This window comes from Eretmochelys imbricata, chromosome 3, assembly GCF_965152235.1.
Source record: "Eretmochelys imbricata isolate rEreImb1 chromosome 3, rEreImb1.hap1, whole genome shotgun sequence".
NCBI classification, from domain to species: Eukaryota; Metazoa; Chordata; order Testudines; family Cheloniidae; genus Eretmochelys; species Eretmochelys imbricata.
The window spans coordinates 196,151,202-196,174,148 of record NC_135574.1 but is presented as its reverse complement, the minus strand read 5'-3'; the positions used below and the strand labels follow the sequence as shown (position 1 = coordinate 196,174,148).

The following is a 22,947-nucleotide window of genomic DNA, read 5'->3' as shown; positions in this document are numbered from 1 at the left end:
GAATTAGTGCTGTTTTGAGCCTGCTTCCACTCCCTTTGCCATGCTTAAGGGGAGGGAAACATCAGGGCTAATGTATGGGATTTTATTTGACACTATGGAAATTGAATCTCAGATTACATAATAGTATCCTTAAAACCATTAGGGGATAGTGCACACACATTCTTTTTAGAAAGCTTACCTATCGCTTTCCTTGCATGTTTACCCCATTTTCCACCTACTGACTTGATGTAGGAACAGATATTTCCTCTATTTACTAATTACATATATTATTATGCACAAAAATCCAGGATGCTACTTACTAGACCTTCCAGAGTACGTAATATGTCCTTTTTAGGTTCAATGGGTACATAAATGACTGTCTTTGATATAGTTTAAAAAGCCAAACTTCCCACAGATCTCTTCTAGACGATGGTGTAAAAAGAGTATTAGATTTGTTTAAACCTGTTATAGGACTGATCATACAAAGGTGGGTTCATTCTTCTGGTTAAATGTATAGTCTCAAGATTTTACTGTAGCTTACAGAGTTCATTAATTTAAGTGTGTGAAATGTCGGATTATAGTAATACAAATCAGGATACTATGCTCTGGCATAGATGTAAAGGCTTGTTTTATTTGACAAGTTTGAGTATTCAGCTTGTGGTTTTATTTGCAAGCTCCTTGGAAAGACAACTGAAACAATCAGTTTGTCTAATTGTTTTAAGGCAGTGTACCTAGAATCTGAAGCTTATCACTTCACATAAGATTTGGGGGGTACGACTATTTTAATCTTTACATCACTTACATTAGGTAGCTGTACTACATAATGGAGGCATTAAATTAAATGCTAACTTTCTTAAAAGGAATCTTGATGAAGATTCATTGGGTTTATATTTGCAATATCAAACAGCCATCTTTGTGGAGTAACAGCAGGTTCTAGAAGTGTATGCTGTGGGTTCCTCTGAGGAACAATTCTTTTTTCTCTAGCGTGTAGGATGTGACTAGCTTCTGAAGACCTGTTTTTTTAAATAACTAAAATAGATGTATGATCTCTCGGTATTGCTAGGTAGAGAATCTTCTTTGGGCCCTATTACTTCCTGGGATAAGAAGGCATGGGATAGTTAGTCTTGATGTTTGTTGCAATCACTGTTCAATCTGACTAGCCAATTAGTCAAATTTAAACTTCATTTTGGTAACATCTTTAGTTAATTTATAATGGAAAGTTAAGTAAATTCATCTTAATCTTTCTTTCTTAAAAAGGTGTTGGGGGAGAGGGGGGTTAAGGTTTGTTTTCCTGGATAACTGCTTTAAACAAGCTTATTAACAAGGTAAGGTAAAGTATTTGGCCAGATTCAGTTTTCATTTATATTGGGGGAGGGAGGTGGAAATCTGGAGCAGCAATGTTAATTTGACACATCTCTGATAATGGAGTTACTCCAGATTTATTACTGATCTAATAGAGTAGTAGTAGCTGAGCCTCAGCATCTCCAGGTTGAAACTTTGAGAGCTGGTATTTGATTTCCTAATTTCACACTGCAGAGTCACTGAGGATCTGTTCATTAGTTGGCTAGTGTCAAAGTGCTGGACATCCTGAGATCTTGTTTGAATGTTTTTGCACATCAGCAGTGTGAAGCAGTATTATGGGAGGTAACATGGGTACACTTGTAAGAGAGAGAAGTTTTTTTATCCTAACGTTGGTAGTTCAGTCTAAAATCTCTAATGCAACAGAAGTTTCCCTTTCCCTTCGAGGACCTGAGTTTAGGGTCCAGTTTCTTCAGTAATGCTCTGTCTTTACTCGTTAATGACTGAAATAGAATATAGTTTGATTCTTTCTTTGCTCTTACTGTTTAGAGAGCAAGAAGTATACTACCCTCTCTTCCTCAAAATTACTTCTCTAAGGAAACTTATAAACTAAATTTATTTAGACTTTGCATGCAATGAAGCCTTTGTAACTCAGGATGTGTGTATGTATTACTTTACTGATTCCTCAACCCCTTCACCACTCTATATGTTAACTCAAGAACTGAAAGAGAAAACGTACATTAAAATCTTTGGGAGACCGTTTCCATCTTGACTTTTTAGATTCCAAAGCCAGAAGGTACCACTGTGATAATCTAGTCTGACCTCCTGTAAAGTACAGGCCATAGAATTTCCCCCAGATAATTCCTATAGCAGATCTTTTAGAAGAAACATCCAATCTGGATTTAAAAATAGTCAGTGATGGAGACTCTACCATGACCCTTGGTAAATTGTTGCAGTTAATTACCCTAACTTAAAAATGTAGGCCTTATTTCCAGTCATCTGAATTCAGCTCTCAGCCATTGGACAGTGTTCTATCTTTTTCTATTAGAATGAAGAGCCCATTATTAAATATTTGTTCCAGTGTACGTATTTACATAATCATGTCACCCCTTAACCTTCTCTTTGTTAAGATGAACAGACTCAAGAAGCTCAATCTATCACTGTATGGCATGTTTTCTAATCATTCTCATGCTTCTTCTCTGAACACTCTCCAATTTATCCTTCTTGAACTGTGGACACCAGAACTGGACACAGTATTCTAGCAGTGGTTGCACTCGTGCCAAATACAGAGGTAAAATAACCTCTCTACTCCAACTTGAGATTCCCATGTTTATATATCCAAAGATTGCATTCGCCCTTTTGGTTGCAGTATTGCTCTGGGAGCTCATCTTCAGCTGTTATCCACCACAACCCTAAAATCTTTTTCAGTTACTGCTTCCCAGGATAGAATCCCACATCCTGTAAGCGTGGCCTGTATTCTTTGTTCCTAAATGTATACATATACATTTAGCCATATTAAAATGCATATTATTTTGTTGCACCCAGTTTTCCAAGCAATCCAGATCCCTCTGTCGGTGACCTGTCCTTTTTGTTATTTACTGCTCCCTTAATTTGTGTGCTATCTGCAAACGTTATCAGTTATGATTTTATATTTTTTTCCAGGTCACTAATAAAAATGTAAAATAGCATAGGGCCAAGAACTGATACCTGTAGGACCCCACTAGAAACTGTGACAAAGTTTGTCCTCTGCTTTAGTGGGTCCTGCGCTTATTGGCGGATTTGCTCACCTCAGAGGTTCGTGGCAGTCCTCAGTTTGGCCACTTTCACAGCTCAAATCTGCTGTTCGCTCAGTTAGCCTCATCACTCGCCAGCATGGGGAAAAGGAAGAACAACAATCCCCGCAGTCTCTGCTGATCCACCTAGTGGATTAGGGAACAGGCCAGAGACCTTCCCTTCTGATGGAACCCACAGTCCAGATCAAGTCCTCCAGTATCAAGTAGAGAGTTGGGGGGATGGAGGGAACCCGGGCCCACCCTCTACTCCAAGTTCCAGCCCAGAGCCCTGTGGATTGCAGCTCTCTACAGTGGCTCCTGTAACAGCTGCGTGACAGCTACAACTCCCTGGGCTACTTCCCCATGGTCTCCTCCCAACACCGTCTTAGTCTCACCACAAGACCTTCCTCCTGATGTCTGATAATGCTTGTACTTCTCAGTCTTCCAGTAGTACGCCTTCTCACTCTCAGCTTCTTGCGCCTCTTGCTCCCAGCTCCTCGCATGCACACCACAAACTGAAGTGAGCTCCTTTTTAAAACCCAGGTGCCCTGATTAGTCCGCCTGTCTTAATTGATTTTAGCAGCTTCTTGATTGGCTGCAGGTGTTCTAATCAGCCTGTCCGCCTTAATTGTTTCCAGAAAGTTCCTGATAGTTCTGGAACCTTCCCTGTTACCTTATCCAGGGAAAAGGGACCTACTTAACCTGGGGCTAATATATCTGCCTTCTATCACTCTCTTGTAGCCATTTGGCCTGACCCTGTCACAAAACACACCCGCTTTGAGATGATTCCCCTGTTTACAATTACATTTTTAGACCTGTCAGTACATATTAAATGGATTAAAAACTGACTGTGTTAATTTTATATTGTTCCACTATTTTAATCAAAATGTCATGTGTGTCCATGTCAGATGGCTTACATAAATCTAAGTCTATTACATCAACACTATTCCTTTATCAAACAAACTTTCCACCTTATAAAAACAAGATTGACAGGATCTATTTTCCATAAACCCATGTTGATTGGCATTAATTTTATTACCCTCCTTTAATTCTTTACTAATTGAGGACCATATCAGCCACTCCATTATCTTGGCCTGGGATTAATGTCAGACTCAGAAGCCTATAATTACTTGTGGTGTAAATGCAGCATATACGTATATGGTGCTATACAAGTAATAAACTCTGGACTCTCATTTTGTTAGGTAAGTAAGGAGGAACTTATTTCAGAATATTTTTATAAAAATTTTGTTTGAGCGGGTTGGCTTGTTCCCTGGATCTTCCCTTCATGCAGGAAAGGGTGTGGGGGAGCACTACCCCCAAGTCTCTGGAAAATCCACACACCCAGGGCAAGTAGGAAACTCTACAACTGATGGTACTATGCAGGAAAATCTAAGGTTTCTTATTTATAGAAGTAAAATGCGAGCCCGTAGTGTTACAAAGATTACTTCTGTTTGCATTTGGTAAACTTCATAATTTAATTTAAGTTTGAGATATGTTATTTACGCTCCAAAACCTAGCCCATTAAGTAGCTACGGTTGTTCTGTAATGTGTCCTAGTGTTAGGATATAGGACACTGGCCACCCTCATTTGTAAACTTCCTAATCTTGCAGGAAAATTTAAAATGCCATTTTTTGTAAAAATCCATTAAAACTATCAGTTTCTTCCACTGAAATACCATGCATATTAAACGCAAATCAAATCTTCATTATTAAAAGTTTTTGAAGGAATGGAAACTGGCATGTTGCCTTAAAGGTGATTAGTCAGTTACTTATGTTAATAAACACTTTGTGCCTGGGGCCAGTGTTCTAAGGTAATGGAGTAACTACAATAGATTGCACTATGATACTTCTGTTAGGCAAACTTCCACTATTTGAATAACGAGGTTGCAATGGCACAATGACTAACTAGACAACTACGGCCATGTCTACACTACACGCTGGCTCGGCGGGTAGTGATCTATCTATCTGGGATCGATTTATCGCGTCTAGTGTAGACGCAATAAATCGATCCCCAATCGCTCTGCCATCGACTCCGGAACTCCACCTCGGTGAGTGGCCGCTGTCGATCCCGCGCTGCGAGGATGCGAAGTAAGTGATTCTAAGTCGATCTAAGGTACGTCGACTTCAGCTACACTATTCTCATAGCTGAAGTTGCATATCTTAGATAGATTTCTCCTCCCTCCCCCCCCCCCCCCCACAGTGTAGACCAGGCCTAAGAAAAGATAAGTTTAAAAGTAGCAGCCCTGTTAGTCTGTATTTGCAAAAAGAACAGGAGTACTTGTGGCACCTTAGAGACTAACAAATTTATTAGAGCATAAGCTTTTGTGGGCTACGGCCCACTTCATCGGATGCATAGAATGGAACAAATAGTAAGAAGATATATACACACATACAGAGAAGGTGGAAGTTGCCACCTGTTGCAAACTGTACAGTTGCAAACTGTAAGAGGCTAATTAATTAAGATGAGCTATTATCAGCAGGAGAAAAAAACTTTTATAGTGATAATCAAGATGGCCCATTTAGACAGTTGACAAGAAGGTGTGAGGATACTTAACATGGGGAAATAGATTCAATATGTGTAATGACCCAGCCACTCTAGTCTCTGTTTAAACCCAAGACTATTCAAAAACAGACTCCAAGGAGAAACTGCTGAGCTTGAATTAATATGCAAACTAATACCATTAACTTGGGTCTGAATAAGAGACTGGGAGTGGCTGGGTCATTACTTCCACTTTCTCTGTGGGTGTATATATATCTATCTTCTCACTGTATGTTCCATTCTATGCATCTGATGAAGTGGGCTGTAGCCCACTGTGGGCTCTGTGTAGCTGTGGGCTCTAATAAATTTGTTAGTCTCTAAGGAGCCACAAGTACTCCTGTTCTTTTTGTTTGTTTGGTTTTTTTGAGAAAAGATAAGTTCATTTAATGGAAAGCAAGCTCCTTCCTAGTTGTACATGGCAGAATTTAACTGATGTAAGAGTTTCCTTCTAATCTACCATTTTGTTGTATAGGTCAGGAATATCAGTTGTGCAATACAGTGTTTTTCCTCTGCACTCAACCAGAACATGAACTTTTTGTTCTCGTGTAATGTGGTTTTCCATTTTTTCCCCCCCTCTTCCTCCAGCATACCCAAAATGAATGTGAAGTCCTCAAGTTTATTTAGTCCATGTCTTGTTATAAATCAGATGCAGTTCTGCTACATTCCAACCAGAACTGAAGTAATTTGTGTCATTGTGCTGGAAGTTTTTGAAGCATTTGGATTTTTTTTCAAATGCCATAAATAATCTGTGTAATGTTTTAATCCTCTAAAAAGCTTCCTTCAAAAGAAAAAAATGTAGAAAAACATTCGATAGCCTTATTGTATTAGATCAATCCAGAACTATTAAAACAACGTCACTGTAACAATTCCTTCCCATTTTCGTGTGTGTGTGTAGGCATTCTCTAGTGAAGTTACAACTGAGGTTTTTTTTAGAAGGCCTAATTTTGTATACATACTGACCCACTCCAGAATCCAGAAAAGTCCTATCACCTTTAAAATTGATAGAACTTTTTCTGCAAAATTTGAAGTGAATTGGCTGAGAATAGTCTGAAAATAGAAGGGTTAGAAGAATTTTGGAACTTTTGCTGCAAGGTGGAAAAAAATTAACTGGACTTAGTAGCCGGAACCAACATTAATCTGATTTAAAAATTATTTGCAAGAGTTTTTGAAACTTAGCCTGCTCTGCTTGTTTACTCTGGTGACCTTAGTACAGAACATCAAGAAACTGCAGCAAGAGTAAGCTACTTTTAAAAGGAAGAAAAAGTCAATCCTTTTTCTTGCACAGAGAAAGACTTGACTTGATTGGTAGGCAGGCTTGCTATTGGGGTGGGTGGGTTGGACTTTGTGAGCTTTTAAAAAACAAAAATTCTCTTGCTGACCTCGGGTGGACCACTGTAAGTGGGGGAATGCCATCCTGATCTACTCCTTATTTCTGTTCATACCCAGCCCACTTCCCTCTTCCATCCCACAGGGAAAGTGATGAGGAGTATCTGCATTTAAATAAGGCTTTAACTTTCCTTGACACTTTTGTCTATATAAAAAACAAAAAAAAATTTTGCAAGAGGAGAGATTATTTAACAAACTGTATTGTATTTGTTGTTTTAAGCTGTCTAGGGTAGGAACCTTATCTTCCTGCATGTCTATAATGTGCTGGGCACTCTAGTGATGCCTCACAAATAAATTTGGGTATTGGTGAAGATTAAATTAACTTCTAAAATATGAGAAGGGGTGTGTGTGTGTCTGTCTGTCTGTTCTGCTAGAAATCCTTTCTTACCCTTCCTCACCACTAACAAGAGCTAGAAAAAGATTTTAGAGGTTTATTTCCATCACCTCTGACAGACTTACTTGAATACCTTCTAAAATTGCTGCTTCCTTACAGATTCAGCCCTATGAGAAGATAAAGGCCAGGGGGTTGCCTGTTAACATCACCTCAGTCTTGAACAAACTGGTTGTAGTGAAACTAAATGGTGGCTTGGGCACCAGCATGGGCTGTAAAGGCCCAAAAAGTCTTATCGGGGTGCGGAATGAAAACACCTTCTTGGACCTGACAGTTCAGCAGATTGAGGTAAGAAACTTGATCTGCTCTGAAAGCCACTGTGGAAACTACATGCTTTGTGAATCAGAGTGTAGACTAAAACTCTTACTGAAATTCTTGCTAATATAGAAACACTTCCACTGACTAATCTGACTCAATAAAAAATTGAAACTGGGCCATCTGAGTGGTACTGCTCTGCGCTACTGGGTAGGAAACGAATCAGATCCCTGTTCTGCTCTCTGTGTCACTAGTGATTGGGAGTGCTGTGAGTTATTGCACCTGGACTGGATTGTGAGCACCACTTAGTAGTGATGCACACTGCCACTCCTACCATGGCTGAGTAAGTAGCAGCATTAACAGAGATGGAAGGGAATCCCATATGGTCCTTAGATGGTGACTATGATGGAAGCTTCCCAAAAGAAGACAGGCGGGGAAATGGAAGAACCCCATGCACTGGGATGCAGAGAATTGCACTGAAAAGAGTGGATAAAAATAAAGTATTGCATATGCTATGTGGATGGAATGTGTGGAGAACCTTAAATAATTGAATTCTTTTGTCCACACCAGCATTTCTCAAATCTGGGATCTGCGGACCCCACTGATCAACTCCTCCCCCTCCCTCTATCTCCCAGAGACTACTGAAGCCAAACTGGGAGATTTTAGGTGCTAAAAGTCCGTCGGGCCTAAGGCTCCCTGCCTGCCCTTGGCTCTGCACAACTCCTGGAACTCCCTCCCACACGCAAACTCCCTCCCAGAGCTTGCACCCGTACCCCAGCCTGGTGAAAATGAGTGAGGGTAGGGGAGAGTGAGTGATGGAGGGAGGGGAGATGGAGTGAGCAGGGGGTGGGGCCTTGGGGGAAGGGATATAGTGGGCGCTGGGCCTGGGGCTGAGCGGGTGTGTGTTAGGGGTCCCTGAAAATTTTTAAATCAAAATGGGGGTCCTCAGGTGCTAAAGTTTGAGAACCGCTGGTTCATGCCATTCTGGACAAAGTTAAATCAGTATGCATGCAAACCCAGACAGTGCTAGTACTTCTAAAGTATCATAGATCAAAATGCATAATTTAGCAGGGCCTTAAGCAGCAAAATCCCAGGTAAACTTTTGATTTTTTTTCCCCAAATGCGAGTCCCAAGAGTAGCTTTCAAAGCTTTGTTTTAACCCTCCCTCTTGCCACACCAAATGTTTTTAGCATCATTCCAAATATACTCTCTTCTGAGTAAAGTCCAGATTTTAGAAGTGATTGGCATTCATTCCTCCAAAAAGCAAATGAAAAATTGCAGCTACAGGTTTTGGGAGGGTATTTTGGCTGTTATGGATTTACCTCTTTACAGTGCTACTTAGTTAGTTGTTCTTACAGTAGATAATTAAGATGGGCATGAAAGGGTAGGAAATTGGCTTGCCCTAATTTCCTCATGCAGTTCATTCTAGTTTTAGGTGCTTACCGAAGTATTTTAGTTTGGAGTACATATATTGGTGTGTCTGGTGGTACTTTCCCCAAGGGCTAGGAAGATGAGCTGCAGTCCCATACAAAGATTTAGTCTTGTGCCCGATTCTTGCATTGTGTGATATCCAAGAGGGTGCTTCAGGTGTTCTCTTTTGAGGATCTTTGATTGTTGATGTGGAGGTTAATGCGCCCACTTTTTGGTCCCCATCTCTCTCTCTCTCACACACACACACAGAGGTTTGGAAATGTAAATTCTTAATAGCTGCTCCATTGCTGACATGAAAGCTGCACTTAACAGAAGTTCTTGGAGATCCATGGGAAGGAGCATATTACAAAACTTGTCTTTTAATCATTTTTTTTCCCTTTAAAGATTATTTTAATAGATCCTAACACATAGAGTAGGGTTAAAGACACCGAGAATGTGCCCACACCTTTTTGAATGTATCAGCAGTTAAAAATTACACAAGTGAGTGCCTCAAACGAAATCTGGAGTGAATACTCTTCTTTCCAGAACAGTCCCAATGAAGCTGATTTGATTCACATCTTATTGCAATAGAATAATGCCCATTTTCACCCTTCATGTAGTTAAGGGAGGAGCCACTTCATTTTGGGTTCTGAATTTTTTAATACTTTATACTGTGTGCTCTGTGTACATTAGACTATTATTAAGGATAGGATTTAGTCCCGAGGTCAGATTCCATGACTTTAACAGACATCTGTGGCTTCAGCTAAAAGAAGCTCTAGCTTAAAGATCTACCATTGATCTTTATAAAGAATCCTAAATACAGAGTGGATTGTAAAACCTTCAAATTGCCTATTGGGATACAATATCGTGCAGAAGGACAAACGGTTTTCTGGGTGTATGTACGTCTGAAATTCAAAGAAAGCTAAGAGTCCCTTCAACATAACCATTTAGTAGCACATCTTGTATGCATTAGCCTACCCTGCTGCACTGTCCAGTTAGAACTGAAGAGTTAAGAACAGAATTGTTATGTTAGCTCTGAATGATTTGTATGTGTGCACGCACAATGCACATTTAATTTAGGCCTTCAATCATTGTTGTTGTTTCATCATAAATGCTTTGTAGCTATGAAGTTTGTCTTTAGTTAACTGTTACATTTGTGTAGATGTCTTTAAGAGATTTTTTTCATAACCATTGTTTGACACAGTCTACAAATAGTATCTAAAGTCTCATTGTTTAGGTGGCAGAAATAAAACCCTGTAACTCTTGCTGAATATGATCTTTTTTTCTCCCCAGCATCTAAACAAAACCTACAACACAGATGTTCCTCTTGTTCTAATGAACTCCTTTAACACTGATGAAGACACAAAGAAAATCTTGCAGAAGTACAGTCACAGTCGTGTGAAAATATATACTTTTAATCAAAGCAGGTATCAGAGATTGTTTTCTTCTGTTTGGGGTAAAAGAAACAAGCAAAGCTCTTCCTTGTTGTGCATATTAAATATTTTTGCTAGTTTTTAGGATTAAAACTGGAAGTTTAAAAAGTGAGAAGGCCCAAGAACAGCCAGATAAAATTAATAACTAAAAATAAATGGGTGGAAGAAATCTGTGTTTCAAGTTCAGACTTGCAGTGGAACGCAGGAACGTGGGGTTTGACTTCTGAACTGTCTTGGCTGTGAAACCACAAGGTTGGGACTGTCAGAAGTAGGTATGGAGTAATTTGTAGGCTGACCACCAACAACGTTTGCCCTGAATTGGTCATGTGAAATTCTGGAGGGTCCTGCTTTTTAAAAAGTGAATTCCTGTGGCTCCAGTGACTGCACATAACATGTTCTGAACCCTTGTGGAAGAAGAAACTTGCATTACCTCTGGCTCCAAAGGGATGATTCATTTAAGTACATACTTAATTAAATATTAACTTGCAGTTTCTGCCCCAATATCCAAGTATGAACGTAGACAATCTCCTCCCGTTTCTGTGTATCTGATTAACTGGCCTAAGAAGTAATAATTTTAAAGCCACATCAAGTCTGGAGTATCCCCTGTGACTGCATTATTACTGCACTAAGATCTGTATCAGAAATCTAATAATTGTCATTTTGCAGGTATCCTAGAATTAATAAGGAGTCTCTACTGCCAATAGCCAAGGACGTATCTTATTCAGGAGAGAATACTGAGGCGTGGTATCCTCCAGGTCACGGTGATATCTACTCCAGTTTCTATAACTCTGGTCTGCTTGACACACTGATAGGAGAGGGGAAAGAGTACATTTTTGTGTCCAATATAGATAACTTAGGAGCAACTGTGGATCTTTACATTCTTAACCATCTTATGAATCCACCAAATGGAAAATGCTGTGAATTTGTCATGGAGGTCACAAATAAAACCAGGGCAGATGTTAAGGTAAAAATGTATTTGTTCAAATCGATTCATCCACTCACTGTTTTTGTAAAATTTTAGTCTCATTTTCTTTTGAATCAGTAGTTTCAAGCAGATGTTAAATATCACTTCAAATATCTTTAAGGCTTATATACCACAACCCAACAGTCAGCTGTAGATCTAACCTGAAAAAGAAATGTAAAGTCAGCAGGTTTTGTGGCATGGAGTGCAGTATAGCATGCCGTTTTGGTCACTCATATGCAAGTATTACAAATAAATACATGTTCTGGGCTTGAACTACTAGACAGTGCAGCCTATTGTATAGGCCACTTGGGTTTTCAGCCTGGGGGTCATGACTCCCTTCCCTTCCCTTCCCTTCCCATATAGCAATATCTTAGAGGACTCTTAATGTGGAAGAAGCTGAGAACCACCGTGCTACAGTAATAGCATCTCTTGCTGGTTCAGGACTGCCTAACCCACTTCTGTATTTTAAAAATACAATATATAATGCTCTAGAGCCTAAATTTCTGGCAGTCTTGACCCAGCATCCTGCCCTAACCAGTTTCAGGTGGTGAAGTTGGGGTATCTGACCAATTGTTGGCCAAAATTTAAACCAGAACAATGGTACATGCTGTAAGCATTTTTAACACACAGTGATTTGTACCACCACCTGTAAGGGTCTTGGCCCATGTTTTTTAACCATGAAAAATACTGCTAGTGCCCCATTCATTTGATATTATTGTAAAGGATCTGATTCAACCCATAAAAGGAAGGAAATGTAATGTAAGATCAGGGCCTTTTATCCTTTGAAGTCTAATGGGGAAAGTTAACTGATACTGTAGTAAGTGCCACATAGCCTACAGTACACAGTCAGCTGGAGTATCTTATACTTCAACCACAACTTTTGAATTTCCTTTTGTGAAAAGGTTTAATTTAGATCCTGACATGTAACCTTATAGAATTTTCCATTGTTTAATTATCCATCACAAGCTAAAGGTGACTTGTAAATTAACTAAAACTTTCCATAAGTGCCTAGGTGATTTAGGCATCTAAGTCACTTAGATGCTTTTGAAAATTTTTTCCACTATTTAAATGCACCATAAAAAAACTTAGTGTTTTCCAGTATCAATAACTGGCATTAACAATGCTAGTGTTCCAGTCAGTTTCTACCACAAGTTAAACAAGTTTTATATAAGATTTGGTATTAGAATGTGATAGGCAAAACACTTCCAACTGCACCTCACTTCACAGTGTGTTTTAAGAAGATATATATTGCATGTTATTATAAAGAATATATATATGTATAGCATGCTGTTACATGTATTATAGTACTTAGATCTGTTCTGCCTTTGCAGGGTGGTACACTCACACAATATGATAACAAACTGAGACTGGTAGAAATAGCTCAGGTTCCAAAAGCACATGTTGATGAATTCAAGTCTGTGTCAAAATTCAAAATATTCAATACAAACAACTTGTGGATTTCTTTGCTTGCAATTAAACGACTGCAAGAGGAAAATGCTATTGATATGGAGATCATCGTTAATCCAAAGGTAAGCTCATGGCAGGACTTCAGAGGGAAAACAGCAGACTGTGCAGAGGTGTCCAACTGTGCTGACTTCTCCAACTTCACCTTTGTTTCCTGAATGTCTTCATATTCTGCATAACTGTCCCCTTTTAAAACAATGTTCTTGCTTCTGACTATTTAAAGGTCTGATGGTGAACACGTATTTGTCTGTTGGGTCATGTTCATGCTACAACTTTCTTTTTCAGACTTTGGATGGAGGTTTAAATGTTATTCAACTGGAGACTGCAGTTGGTGCTGCTGTTAAAAGTTTTGAGAATTCTTTGGGGATAAATGTACCTCGTAGTCGTTTTCTACCTGTCAAGACCACATCAGATCTTTTGCTTGTGATGTCCAACCTGTATAGCCTTAATGCTGGATCCTTAACTATGAGTGAGAAACGTGAATTTCCAACTGTGCCTCTCGTCAAACTGGGAAGCTCTTTCACCAAGGTAAACCCTCATAGTTGCATATTTTTCTCAAGAAAAGACTGATGCCCTTCATACATTAACATACCACTAAGAGGAGACTAGGTTACAAGGACAGTTACTGTAATTACTTCCAACTGTGCAAATTATGACTGCTCCCTTGAGTCATGAAATAGTTGCAGTCTTGCAGGCACACATCTTAAAAACATCTGAATATTCACAGCATTGTAATAGCTATCTCACACTTCCTTATCCTCTTTACTTGGGGATAGTAAAGATGAGAATAGTGTTTTGTCCATTCTAAAGTTCAGATGGTATGCATCTGATGAAGTGAGCTGTAGCTCACAAAAGCTCATGCTCAAATAAATTGGTTAGTCTCTAAGGTGCCACAAGTACTCCTTTTCTTTTTGCGAATACAGACTAACACGGCTGTTACTCTGAAATCTAAAGTTCAGGTTTTCTTTAAACTGCCTAATTTCTAGACAGCGTGTATTACTGTTACTTTTGTCCATAATTAGTTTCCCATAACTTTATGTTGAAACTAGCTCTCACACTGCTATCATGGGGATAGTTGGTGACTTATGGCGCTGTGTGATGTAGATTCAAGAACAGATTTTGCTTTTGTTTCATCCTTTCATAACTTGTTTAAGTACTTTCAGTGCTTTCTTCTAGCATTAAACCCTTAGTTTTGGGGAAAAAATACATAAGCAAATGCATCCTCTAAACTATTGCTGTTTGTTTTTTGGAAAGGTTCAAGATTACCTGACGAGGTTTGAAAGTATACCAGATATGCTTGAACTGGATCATCTCACAGTTTCGGGTGATGTTACATTTGGCAAGAACGTTGCATTAAAGGTGTGTATGCCAATGAGGCTGACTTGCATAACATGATAAAATTTTATGTATGCCATTCTAACAAACTAGAAGAGTTGAGCCCATCTAAATTTTATCACAAAACCATATGCATGCATAAAGTATCTCATGGAAAATTTGACTGTCAACCATTCATATTTTGAGTTAGAAACTGGTCCAGTGACTGCAGAGGTTAATGTATGAAGGTGTCAAGGTACTAATATAAGTACACTAACTCCTTACTTAAAGTCATCCTCGTTAACGTTGTTTCGGTGTTACATTGTGGATCAATTAGAGAACATGGCTCGTTTAAAGTTGTGCAATGCTCCCTTATAATGTTGTTTGGCAGCTGCCTGCTTGTCCACTGATTGCAGAAAAAGTGACCCGTTGGAGCTTGGAACCAGCGTGGACCGGCAGCCCCACTATTAGCTCTCCTAAGTTCCCTGTGCAGCAGCCACCCAGCAAGCTACCAATTTGCCAGCAGTTCAGGTGTCCCTCCCCGCACTGGCATGTGCTGCTCCTGCCCTCTGCCTTGGAGCTGCTCCTGCCCTCTGCCTTGGAGCTGCTCCCGGGAGCCTCCTGCTTGCTGTGCAGTGGAGGGGAGAGAGAAAGGAGTGCTAATGTCAAGGTGTCCCCTTCCCCCGCTCCTGCCCACCACTTACCCCATCTCCATAGAGAAGGGGGGACACATGACAGTACTCAGGAAGGAGGGAGCTTTCTGGCAGCAGTGGCTCTCTCAACTTGCTGATCTACTTAAAAAGGCAATGTACTTAAAGGGGCAATACGCATCTCTCTCACACTGGGTGTGTCTCTCTCTGTCTGCCATGCTGTCTCCCCTCCCTCCATTTGTTCTGCCTTGTAGAGTGTGAGGCAACATTAACAATGTGTTAACCCTTGAGGGCTCAGCCAAGTGCTAGTTCATCATTTAGCCAGTAAGGCATTCCCTGGGAAATATCCCACCCACTGACTTCACCACCTCAACCAAGCTTCACAATCATCATTGCTGTATATAGTATTAAATTGTTTGTTTAAAACTTATACTGTGTGTGTGTGTGTGTGTGTGTGTGTGTGTGTATATATACAGAGAGAGAGAGAGACACACACACACACACACACACACAGAGGCAGGTAGGTTCCAGGGAAATTTTTTTCACCAAACCCCCCCCTTTACATTAATTCTTATGGGGAAATTGGATTCGCTTAACATCGCTTCGTTTAAAGTCGCATTTTTCAGGAACATCACTACAACGTTAAACGTGGAGTTACTGTAGCATTTAGAAAAAACTCAAATTGAAACAACTAGTGGTTAGCATTTTTATCTACAAAGTGTTTTGCAAACTAAGCAGCTAAGCCACTTATCTACTTCCCCTTACTCTAGTATAAGTATTTCACAACATCTCTGAGGTAGAGGAGCACTATATAACTTCCATCTGTAAGATGGAGTACAGAGGCACAGAGACTTAACCCAAGAGCTTATGGGAAGTCTGGGAGAGATGAACCTAGGTCTCCCAAGACTCATGCTAGTGCCCTAACTGCTGGACCAGTCTTTCTCTCCCCTCTAGTCATCAGGTTCTAGATTTCTCTCTGATTTCCACAAGTGAGCATACTTGCAGTATGTTTTAAAACCTCAAACTCACTGTTTTTCTGCCCATGTATTAGCAGTAAACAATTGTGGAAGTAGAACTTATATTCTAATCAGGAGGTGTGAGTTCAGCACACTCTGGGGTGTGACACGGAATAAGCAGAGAATTTGGTCAACCCTTAAGTAGGCAGGTATGACTCAGAATACACACAGGAAGCAGGTCCTTTGAATAAGGATAACTCTGCCCATAATAGCACTTAAATGGGAGTGAAATTCTGCTCACCAAACAATTGCATAGTTAGTGAAAAGGTTTTACTATCTGTGTTAGACAAAATTTAAAAAACTAAGCTTACTCTCCTACTCTGTTGTCTGAGAAAATAAGATGTGTATGACAGCCCAGCATAACACAGTTTAGGAAGGCGGCTAGCTGTTTTGTTGCACAGTTAACATGAGAAGCCTTGCTTTCTTACAGATGCTTATGGTATGTTTTTAAATGGACCTTAATGTGCATTTTTCTATCTAGGGAACAGTTATCATCATTGCAAATCACGGTGACCGGATTGACATCCCGCCTGGAGCAGTATTAGAGAACAAAATTGTATCTGGCAATCTTAGGATCCTTGACCACTGAGTCAATGTTCAGTTTGTAGATCCTGCTAAAACAACCTTATGATGGAAGAACCTGTAGGCATTAAAATAAGTGGCACACAAGGCCTATGCTTTGTCACTGTACCCTGCAGTATTAATTTTAAATAGCTTTCTGTGCTTCCCTTTTTAACTAAACACAGTGCAAAGGATGTGCCGAAGTAATGCTTTAGTCTTTTAAAGGATTCTGTAACTCAGATAATATAACCTTAAAGTGCAATACTGTTTGTCTTGAGACAAGATGGACATAACTTCTCTATAAGAAGTTAAGAGGCTTGCCTCTGATAGTCAATAGTTTTGAATTGCTTGTAACTGCAAAAATAAAGCTGTGAAGCAACAGATAGCTCCTTCATGTAATTTTTTTATGAAGTGTAAATGACAGGTATGATCAAATTTAAACGTTTCACTACTGTTACTAAGTGAAATAAGATGTTAGAAATTGTTTGTGTTCACAAACCATACTTAACCTAGTCACTTCACACCACATAAGTTAATAGTTAGGAATACATTTGTGATATGACAGTATAGCTTAACAAACATTGAGAGGTAAGGTGGTCATTATGATCTTGTGCTCAAGCTGGAATAAACTGTTGTAAATTTACCCAAATCTAATTTTTTTAAAAAAAATACATCTGGGTGTATGTTTTCTGGTGCATCCTTAATCTGCCCTTCTTTGTAGTAAAAGGGAAAAATCACATGTTGTTCAATGGTGGTGTCCTACATAAGGATCAGTTCCCTGTCCTGATGATCATTCTCTCAATTCTGTAGTATTTACCTGTAAGCAACTTATTTTATATGTTTAGTATAAGACTGAAATGTATCATTAAAAAAGTTGGTCTTTAAAAACAAGGGTGATTTTTATAGCTTTATTTTGATTGACATCTGTTATGCTAACAGATAGGCACACAAACACTGTAGACCACTCCATCATATGTAATCATTACAAGGTTAGGCACTCAGACTATGTTTAGGTAAAAAGTTGTGGAGGTGAAATACACAGGCACTTTTACTTAGTACTGGCAGCTTCCAGACTTAAAAGGTAGTATTAGAGAGTCTTCATTCGATCAGCCTAAACTAGTTTCAGCCATCACCTCTCCCAGCTACTGCGGTAGCGTAACACTAGAACTTTTTATTCTACTCTTTTTACCCCACCCTCCTTAATAGATGCACTCCGTTACACCTTTATTAAAATTGTGGGAGGGGGATGGGTAGAGGCCACAAACTCTGTGGCAGAGCTAAATCACTGGTTTGGTATCAGTTTGAAGTATCTATCAGCACTACTGATTTTAAAATCTATCCAGTAGATAATGGCTTAAGTGAACATACTGTTTACTAAAATTGTATCTTCTGGTGTCAGTACGGAGCCTAGCTGGAAGAAATACCCTGAAACATCTGCTCCCTCCATGCAAGCAACTGAGCCATTTATTTCTTATAAAGATCTGTAAAAAAATAAATTTTAGAACCGCAGTTTCATAGAGAAAAACATTTTCTACAGAGTTCAACTGCAAGATTTTATATTATACCATCATTAAATAAGGTGGGACACCATGTGACTTTCATTGCACTAGAGGAAATGTAAAGCATCTTTTTTAATATAAAGATATACAGAGCATTCTAGACAACTACAGCTGTGTTACAGCTGTGTGTGTGTTTGCATTTGGTCCAAAGAAACCTGAGTCTGTTTCCAGAGAGAATGAAAAAAAAAATTGCCCAGACAGCTGATCCCTTGTTTCTTGCTGAAGGTCACTCACTCCCTGCAGCTCACTCTGAATCTAGTTCCCCCAAATATCAATAGCATCCTCTCATGGACTCCACTCATAAGTATTCACCTCAAGCTTCTTGAAAGCAAGACATCTGGTGGTCAGAACCAACCGACTCTTTCCAGTAGATTATCACCTCTTCTGATCCCAGATCTCAGCCATGTTTAGGTCCAGATTTTTAAGGCCTCTCAAAGCTTGAAGGTTTCCAGTGTAAAAAGCGACATCTGCTGTAACCAATCTGTAGTGAAATAGATTTTTGTTACAATTCTGATACTAAAGCACTAGTTGAAACAGGATCTGATTTGAGCACATCAGTTCAAACACAGCCCATCGCTGTGGTCTTGAGCTAGGTTGAGGTAACTTAATGCCTCTCCATTATGCAATTCTGAACTGGGATAAAAGGGGTTAATATTTGCCTATGTGACAGGAGTAATGTTACACTACTTACCAACAAAGTTACTAATATCTTTGTCTAGGTAGATGTCTGGTTCCATTTTCCTTTTCTACCCAGTTTAAGATAGATCTAGGGTCAGATAACTCAAAGGAAATTGGACATTAACTCCCTTTAGGCCCCTTTGATAATCCCAGCCTAAAAATCCTGACTCCTACAGTAATGTGCAATATTAACTCGCTGAATTGAAGTCCCTAGAGGAGCTTGATATAATAAGGAAAAATCATGCTTCCCTCATCTGTTCTTTAAGCACATCAACAAAATGGACAAAGCAGAACACCTTGACAATTTAGACTTCAAAAAGCATTTGATATAATTTCTCATAAGCAGCTACCATGGGAACTAATTGGGGTGAATTGGATTGTAGTCCTGTCATGAGTTAGAAACTGGCTAAGATACAAGAATAAATGGTAAAATTAATAGTGGGGTGTCCAAACATTCACAGTAGAACTGGATTTTAAAATGTACGATAAGTGACTTGGAAAAATTTGTAGGTAAAAATTAGAGCAGTCAGACTGATTATGAACTTCAGGAAGACCTATCAAAGGTAAGTGCATGTGGCAGGTGAAAGTCAGTGGGCATTAATGAACCTACTCATACGCATTTCTGAGTTCTAAAGTAACAGAGGATGAGATGTTGGCATCTGCGTGAGCAGTAAGAGCTAGTCAGAAATTCACTGAACCAAAATGTTTCACCAGATCTGTAACAGATTTGACCAAACCTTCACCAGAACACAGGCAGGTTTCCTTTCTGTACAGCTGGAGCTCTGGCAGGGTTTCCACTCTATGGTGGGAGCACTGCCTACAGCTATTAATGTTACAGCTGCTGTTCAGTGAACAGGAATGTAAGTTTCACACTTAGTTTCAGGGACACCATATTCCGGTGTTTCTGAAACAAAATATTCAGGCATTGCTGAGAGGCTGGAAAATTTTGGTAAATCTGCTTTCATTCCAAATCAGAACAAAAGCAAATTCAAAAATACCAAAACTCCAGGTGAGCTGAAATCCCCGCGTTTTGGCCAGCTCTAGTGAGTAGTAGCAATCATCAACCACAATTTTAAGATGCATAAAGGATGAGAGAGAGAATGTTGATAAAATGCTAGTCAATAAATTAGTGGTACACCCTCACCTGGAAGACAATTAAGCCTTGACTACTGAGTGGCACTGGCAGAAATGGAAGGGGTTTGGTGTCAGGCATGGAAAAAGTTCACACTCTCTTCCTATGGGATTGTTTAATTTATGGAAAGGAGATGAATAAGTGGAGACATAAGAGTGGTGTACAACATAAAAAACTGGTTGGTGATGACGAACAGCACTCCTATTAATCCTGTTATCATATCAGAACAAAGGGACATTTGATGAAATTAAAAAGTAACAAAGTTGAAAAAGCAATCTAATGAAATACTTTACACAAAGCACAATTAGCCTATAGAATTCACTGCAACTACGTCTCACTGAAGCCAAGGAATTAAACATTTATATGGGTAACAAAAACGTCCTCAATTCATTGGACTGGTTAAAGAAAGAGGAGAATAAACCCTGAAGTTTCAAGAGGAATCTTGTAAGAGGAGTTAGGGAGAAACTTCCACTATAGGTAGATTATTCAATAATTGTCCACGAGGAGGTTGTTTGCACTTTTCTGTGAAGTACCTGGTGCTGGCCACTGTCAGATAGGAGACCCGGCAGCAGAACTATCACTGATCTAATCCAGTATGGTAATTCCTATCAATGTATTTGGGGGAGGGCAAAAAAGCAGTACGTGAGACCTGTTGGAATAGGCTCTGTTTAAAAAGAATCAGAATTCTTTATGGAGAAAAATGCCCTACTGCTGGTTCTGCTTTAAAAACATTTCCTGTCGGGGAGCTCCCTGTAGACAGATAAAACACTACTTCTTGATAATAGTTAGCACCTTCCGGCCCCGCATCTGAATTAACTCATGTTTCCAAGGTGCTTTAAGCGTCACGTGACATGAGGTAAGTAACGATTGTCACCACTGGAAAATGGGCACAGGCAGATGAAACAACACATCCAAGGTCTCTCAAACCTGTGACAGCGCAAGGAATATTACCCAGATTTATTGCCTCCCAATACTTTTCTTTACTCAACAGACTACGTTCCCTCTCCCTCCCCTATTTTCTCTAAAAGCAGAGCCCTGTTTATGTTGCACCTTTTAAGCAGGACAGGGCCCCAAATAGATCTTGCATTCTAAACACAGTGCATAGTGGCGTTTTGATTACAGCAGGTGGATTTATGAGAGAACTAAGCATTGTCGCTTCTGCGGAAATTCGTATTAAAACAAGTGTCCATACATACCCATTCTGAGGTCCTCCATCATTGACTACATTTAGGTGGGCCAGCTGCCTCTTCAAATGAAGTTTGTAGCTTGCATTAATTCTTAAAAACAACATCTAGAACAAACCATAAAACCCAGTAACCTGTGTGTCATAGCATCAGAATAAGGAACTTCACTTCATTCATATCATATTTCCCCAAAACTCTCTTCTGTAGCACGGCCAGCAAAAAAATTAGAAGTGCACTAACACTAATGAAGTACAACCATTTGAACCTCTAGGATGGGTGCATGCCTAAACTAGCGTTTTTTATAATGCATCTTTCCCTCCGTACCCTCTCTACTCCTGTTGGACGGTCTGTTCTCTCTTGTCTATCAAGCCCAGTATTGACATTGTAAACTCTTTGGGACGGGGACCTGTCTTCTCTGTCTGGCAGGCACCCAGCACACTTGTAGGTGCTCTAAAATAATAAACTCTCTTTCTTGTACTGTAACCCTTACATAAAACAAAAAGATCAGTTATCAGCTATGGGTTTTTTAGCACAATTCTTACTGACATAGGAGGTAGACTGCAATCCAATGCATTAGGTGACAGAATGGTCCTTCCTGGCCATCTATAAAAGCACTGACTGTAGCCTAATAATATAATGAGCACACCTAGAAAAGATTGGGCTCATAGCAGATTTAGTGACATGAATAATCCAGTGCTGTACTTAAATTTGAATTGCATTACAGACACATAAAATGGCTGTTCTAGTGTAGATTTCAGTAATAATTCTGGGAGATTCTCAACATGACCACCCACAATAGCCAAGTTATTGCCCTTGTGTAGAATTTCCCCCCTAACTCCTGTATTTAGGATATCTACATCTAGATATTAAGCACAAGATTGATTCAAAAGGGAAGTGAGTCAGCTCCGTCTTGCCCTGGGGAACTAGAGCTGAGCAATTATTGTGAAAAAGAACCCCCCCCCAAAAGAGAAAAAAGATTCGATTCGAACTGAACTCACTGCAATGGTATTTGCAATCCCATTTGTTGTTCACAACACGACTATATTCACTCGATATTTTTTTTTTGTCTGTGGAAAGCAGAAGTGTCCGAAGTACTGGTAACGACGTGTGGTTTATGATGGAAGTGTTACAACAGCTACAAAACAACTTAAAATGCTCACCTGCGTTTGCTCCTCAGGGAGGAGATCACATATAGCTTCATGCATCTTTGCCATCTGCTTACAAATATTCCTGAAGCAGGCTGAAGGAACAGGAGCTTTCACCTCATACTGGTAATAAAGACAACATTGGTCACTTGTTTTTAGAAAATGGTCAAAAGGAAAACGTTCTTGGCTGCCTCCTATGCTGCTAGGCCTTCAGATATCATCAGCTAAAAGCTGTTATTGATCCACGGGCAGCTTGCATTATAGAATCATTGGCACTTTACATTTTATAATCAAACAGGGCAATTCAAATCAAACAGGGATCAAAGCAGCATCCCCCCCACCCGATCCATTTGTCTTGATTAATTTTAATTGCTCATTATTTTTAGCTGGCTTACGTTACACCTCTCAATTCTATTTCAGGGAGAGAATGATTGCCATGACAGTTAAATGTGCATATGCCATGCCTTATACGAGCCTCCTCTCCCCCTCGCTCTCCTCAGGTAACAGGAAATAATTCTGTCTATGATGTATGCACCACTTCTCATTCCAGTACAAATAGTTGAAAAAAGAAAACAAGCAAGTCCTTCAAGAACACATAATTCTGACACAAGGAAAGACGAAAGCTGCTGAAAACCAAGTACAGCACGTGGCAAAGAACAGGTAAAAATACAGCTGAACTGTCAGTCGCTGACAGTACAGACTCCTCCTCAGGAAAGAGGAAAAGTACCGGGGGTGAATAGGATGAGTGGTACCTTTCCTTGAGCACAGCTGATATCTGAGAAACAAGCTATTAAAGGAGATTTTGCTGCAAGGGAAC

The 22,947-nt window shown here is 39.6% G+C and overlaps 2 protein-coding genes across 8 annotated transcripts in view; one reads left to right on the top strand and one right to left on the bottom strand.

Moving 5' to 3' along the window:
• The window catches only part of UGP2 (UDP-glucose pyrophosphorylase 2), a 40,307-nt gene extending 22,984 nt beyond the window's left edge, over window positions 1–17,323 (top strand). For all 3 annotated transcript variants that reach the window (XM_077814052.1, XM_077814051.1, XM_077814050.1), the window contains exons 4-10: window positions 7,468–7,653; window positions 10,324–10,457; window positions 11,130–11,427; window positions 12,759–12,956; window positions 13,177–13,419; window positions 14,146–14,250; window positions 16,353–17,323. In XM_077814052.1, the coding sequence (XP_077670178.1) occupies window positions 7,468–7,653; window positions 10,324–10,457; window positions 11,130–11,427; window positions 12,759–12,956; window positions 13,177–13,419; window positions 14,146–14,250; window positions 16,353–16,460 (1,272 nt within the window). In that variant the 3' untranslated portion in view covers window positions 16,461–17,323. The remainder of the gene's footprint in view (window positions 1–7,467; window positions 7,654–10,323; window positions 10,458–11,129; window positions 11,428–12,758; window positions 12,957–13,176; window positions 13,420–14,145; window positions 14,251–16,352) is intronic.
• The window catches only part of VPS54 (VPS54 subunit of GARP complex), an 83,411-nt gene continuing 71,884 nt past the window's right edge, over window positions 11,421–22,947 (bottom strand). For 4 of the 5 annotated variants that reach the window (XM_077814046.1, XM_077814047.1, XM_077814045.1 and 1 more), the window contains 3 exons: window positions 22,146–22,253; window positions 20,998–21,092; window positions 17,327–18,472 (listed from right to left, as the gene is read on the bottom strand). In XM_077814046.1, the coding sequence (XP_077670172.1) occupies window positions 18,367–18,472; window positions 20,998–21,092; window positions 22,146–22,253 (309 nt within the window). In that variant the 3' untranslated portion in view covers window positions 17,327–18,366. Of the gene's footprint in view, window positions 11,589–17,326; window positions 18,473–20,997; window positions 21,093–22,145; window positions 22,254–22,947 lie in introns of those variants that run through there. The other variant, XR_013345772.1, reaches the window with a different exon arrangement.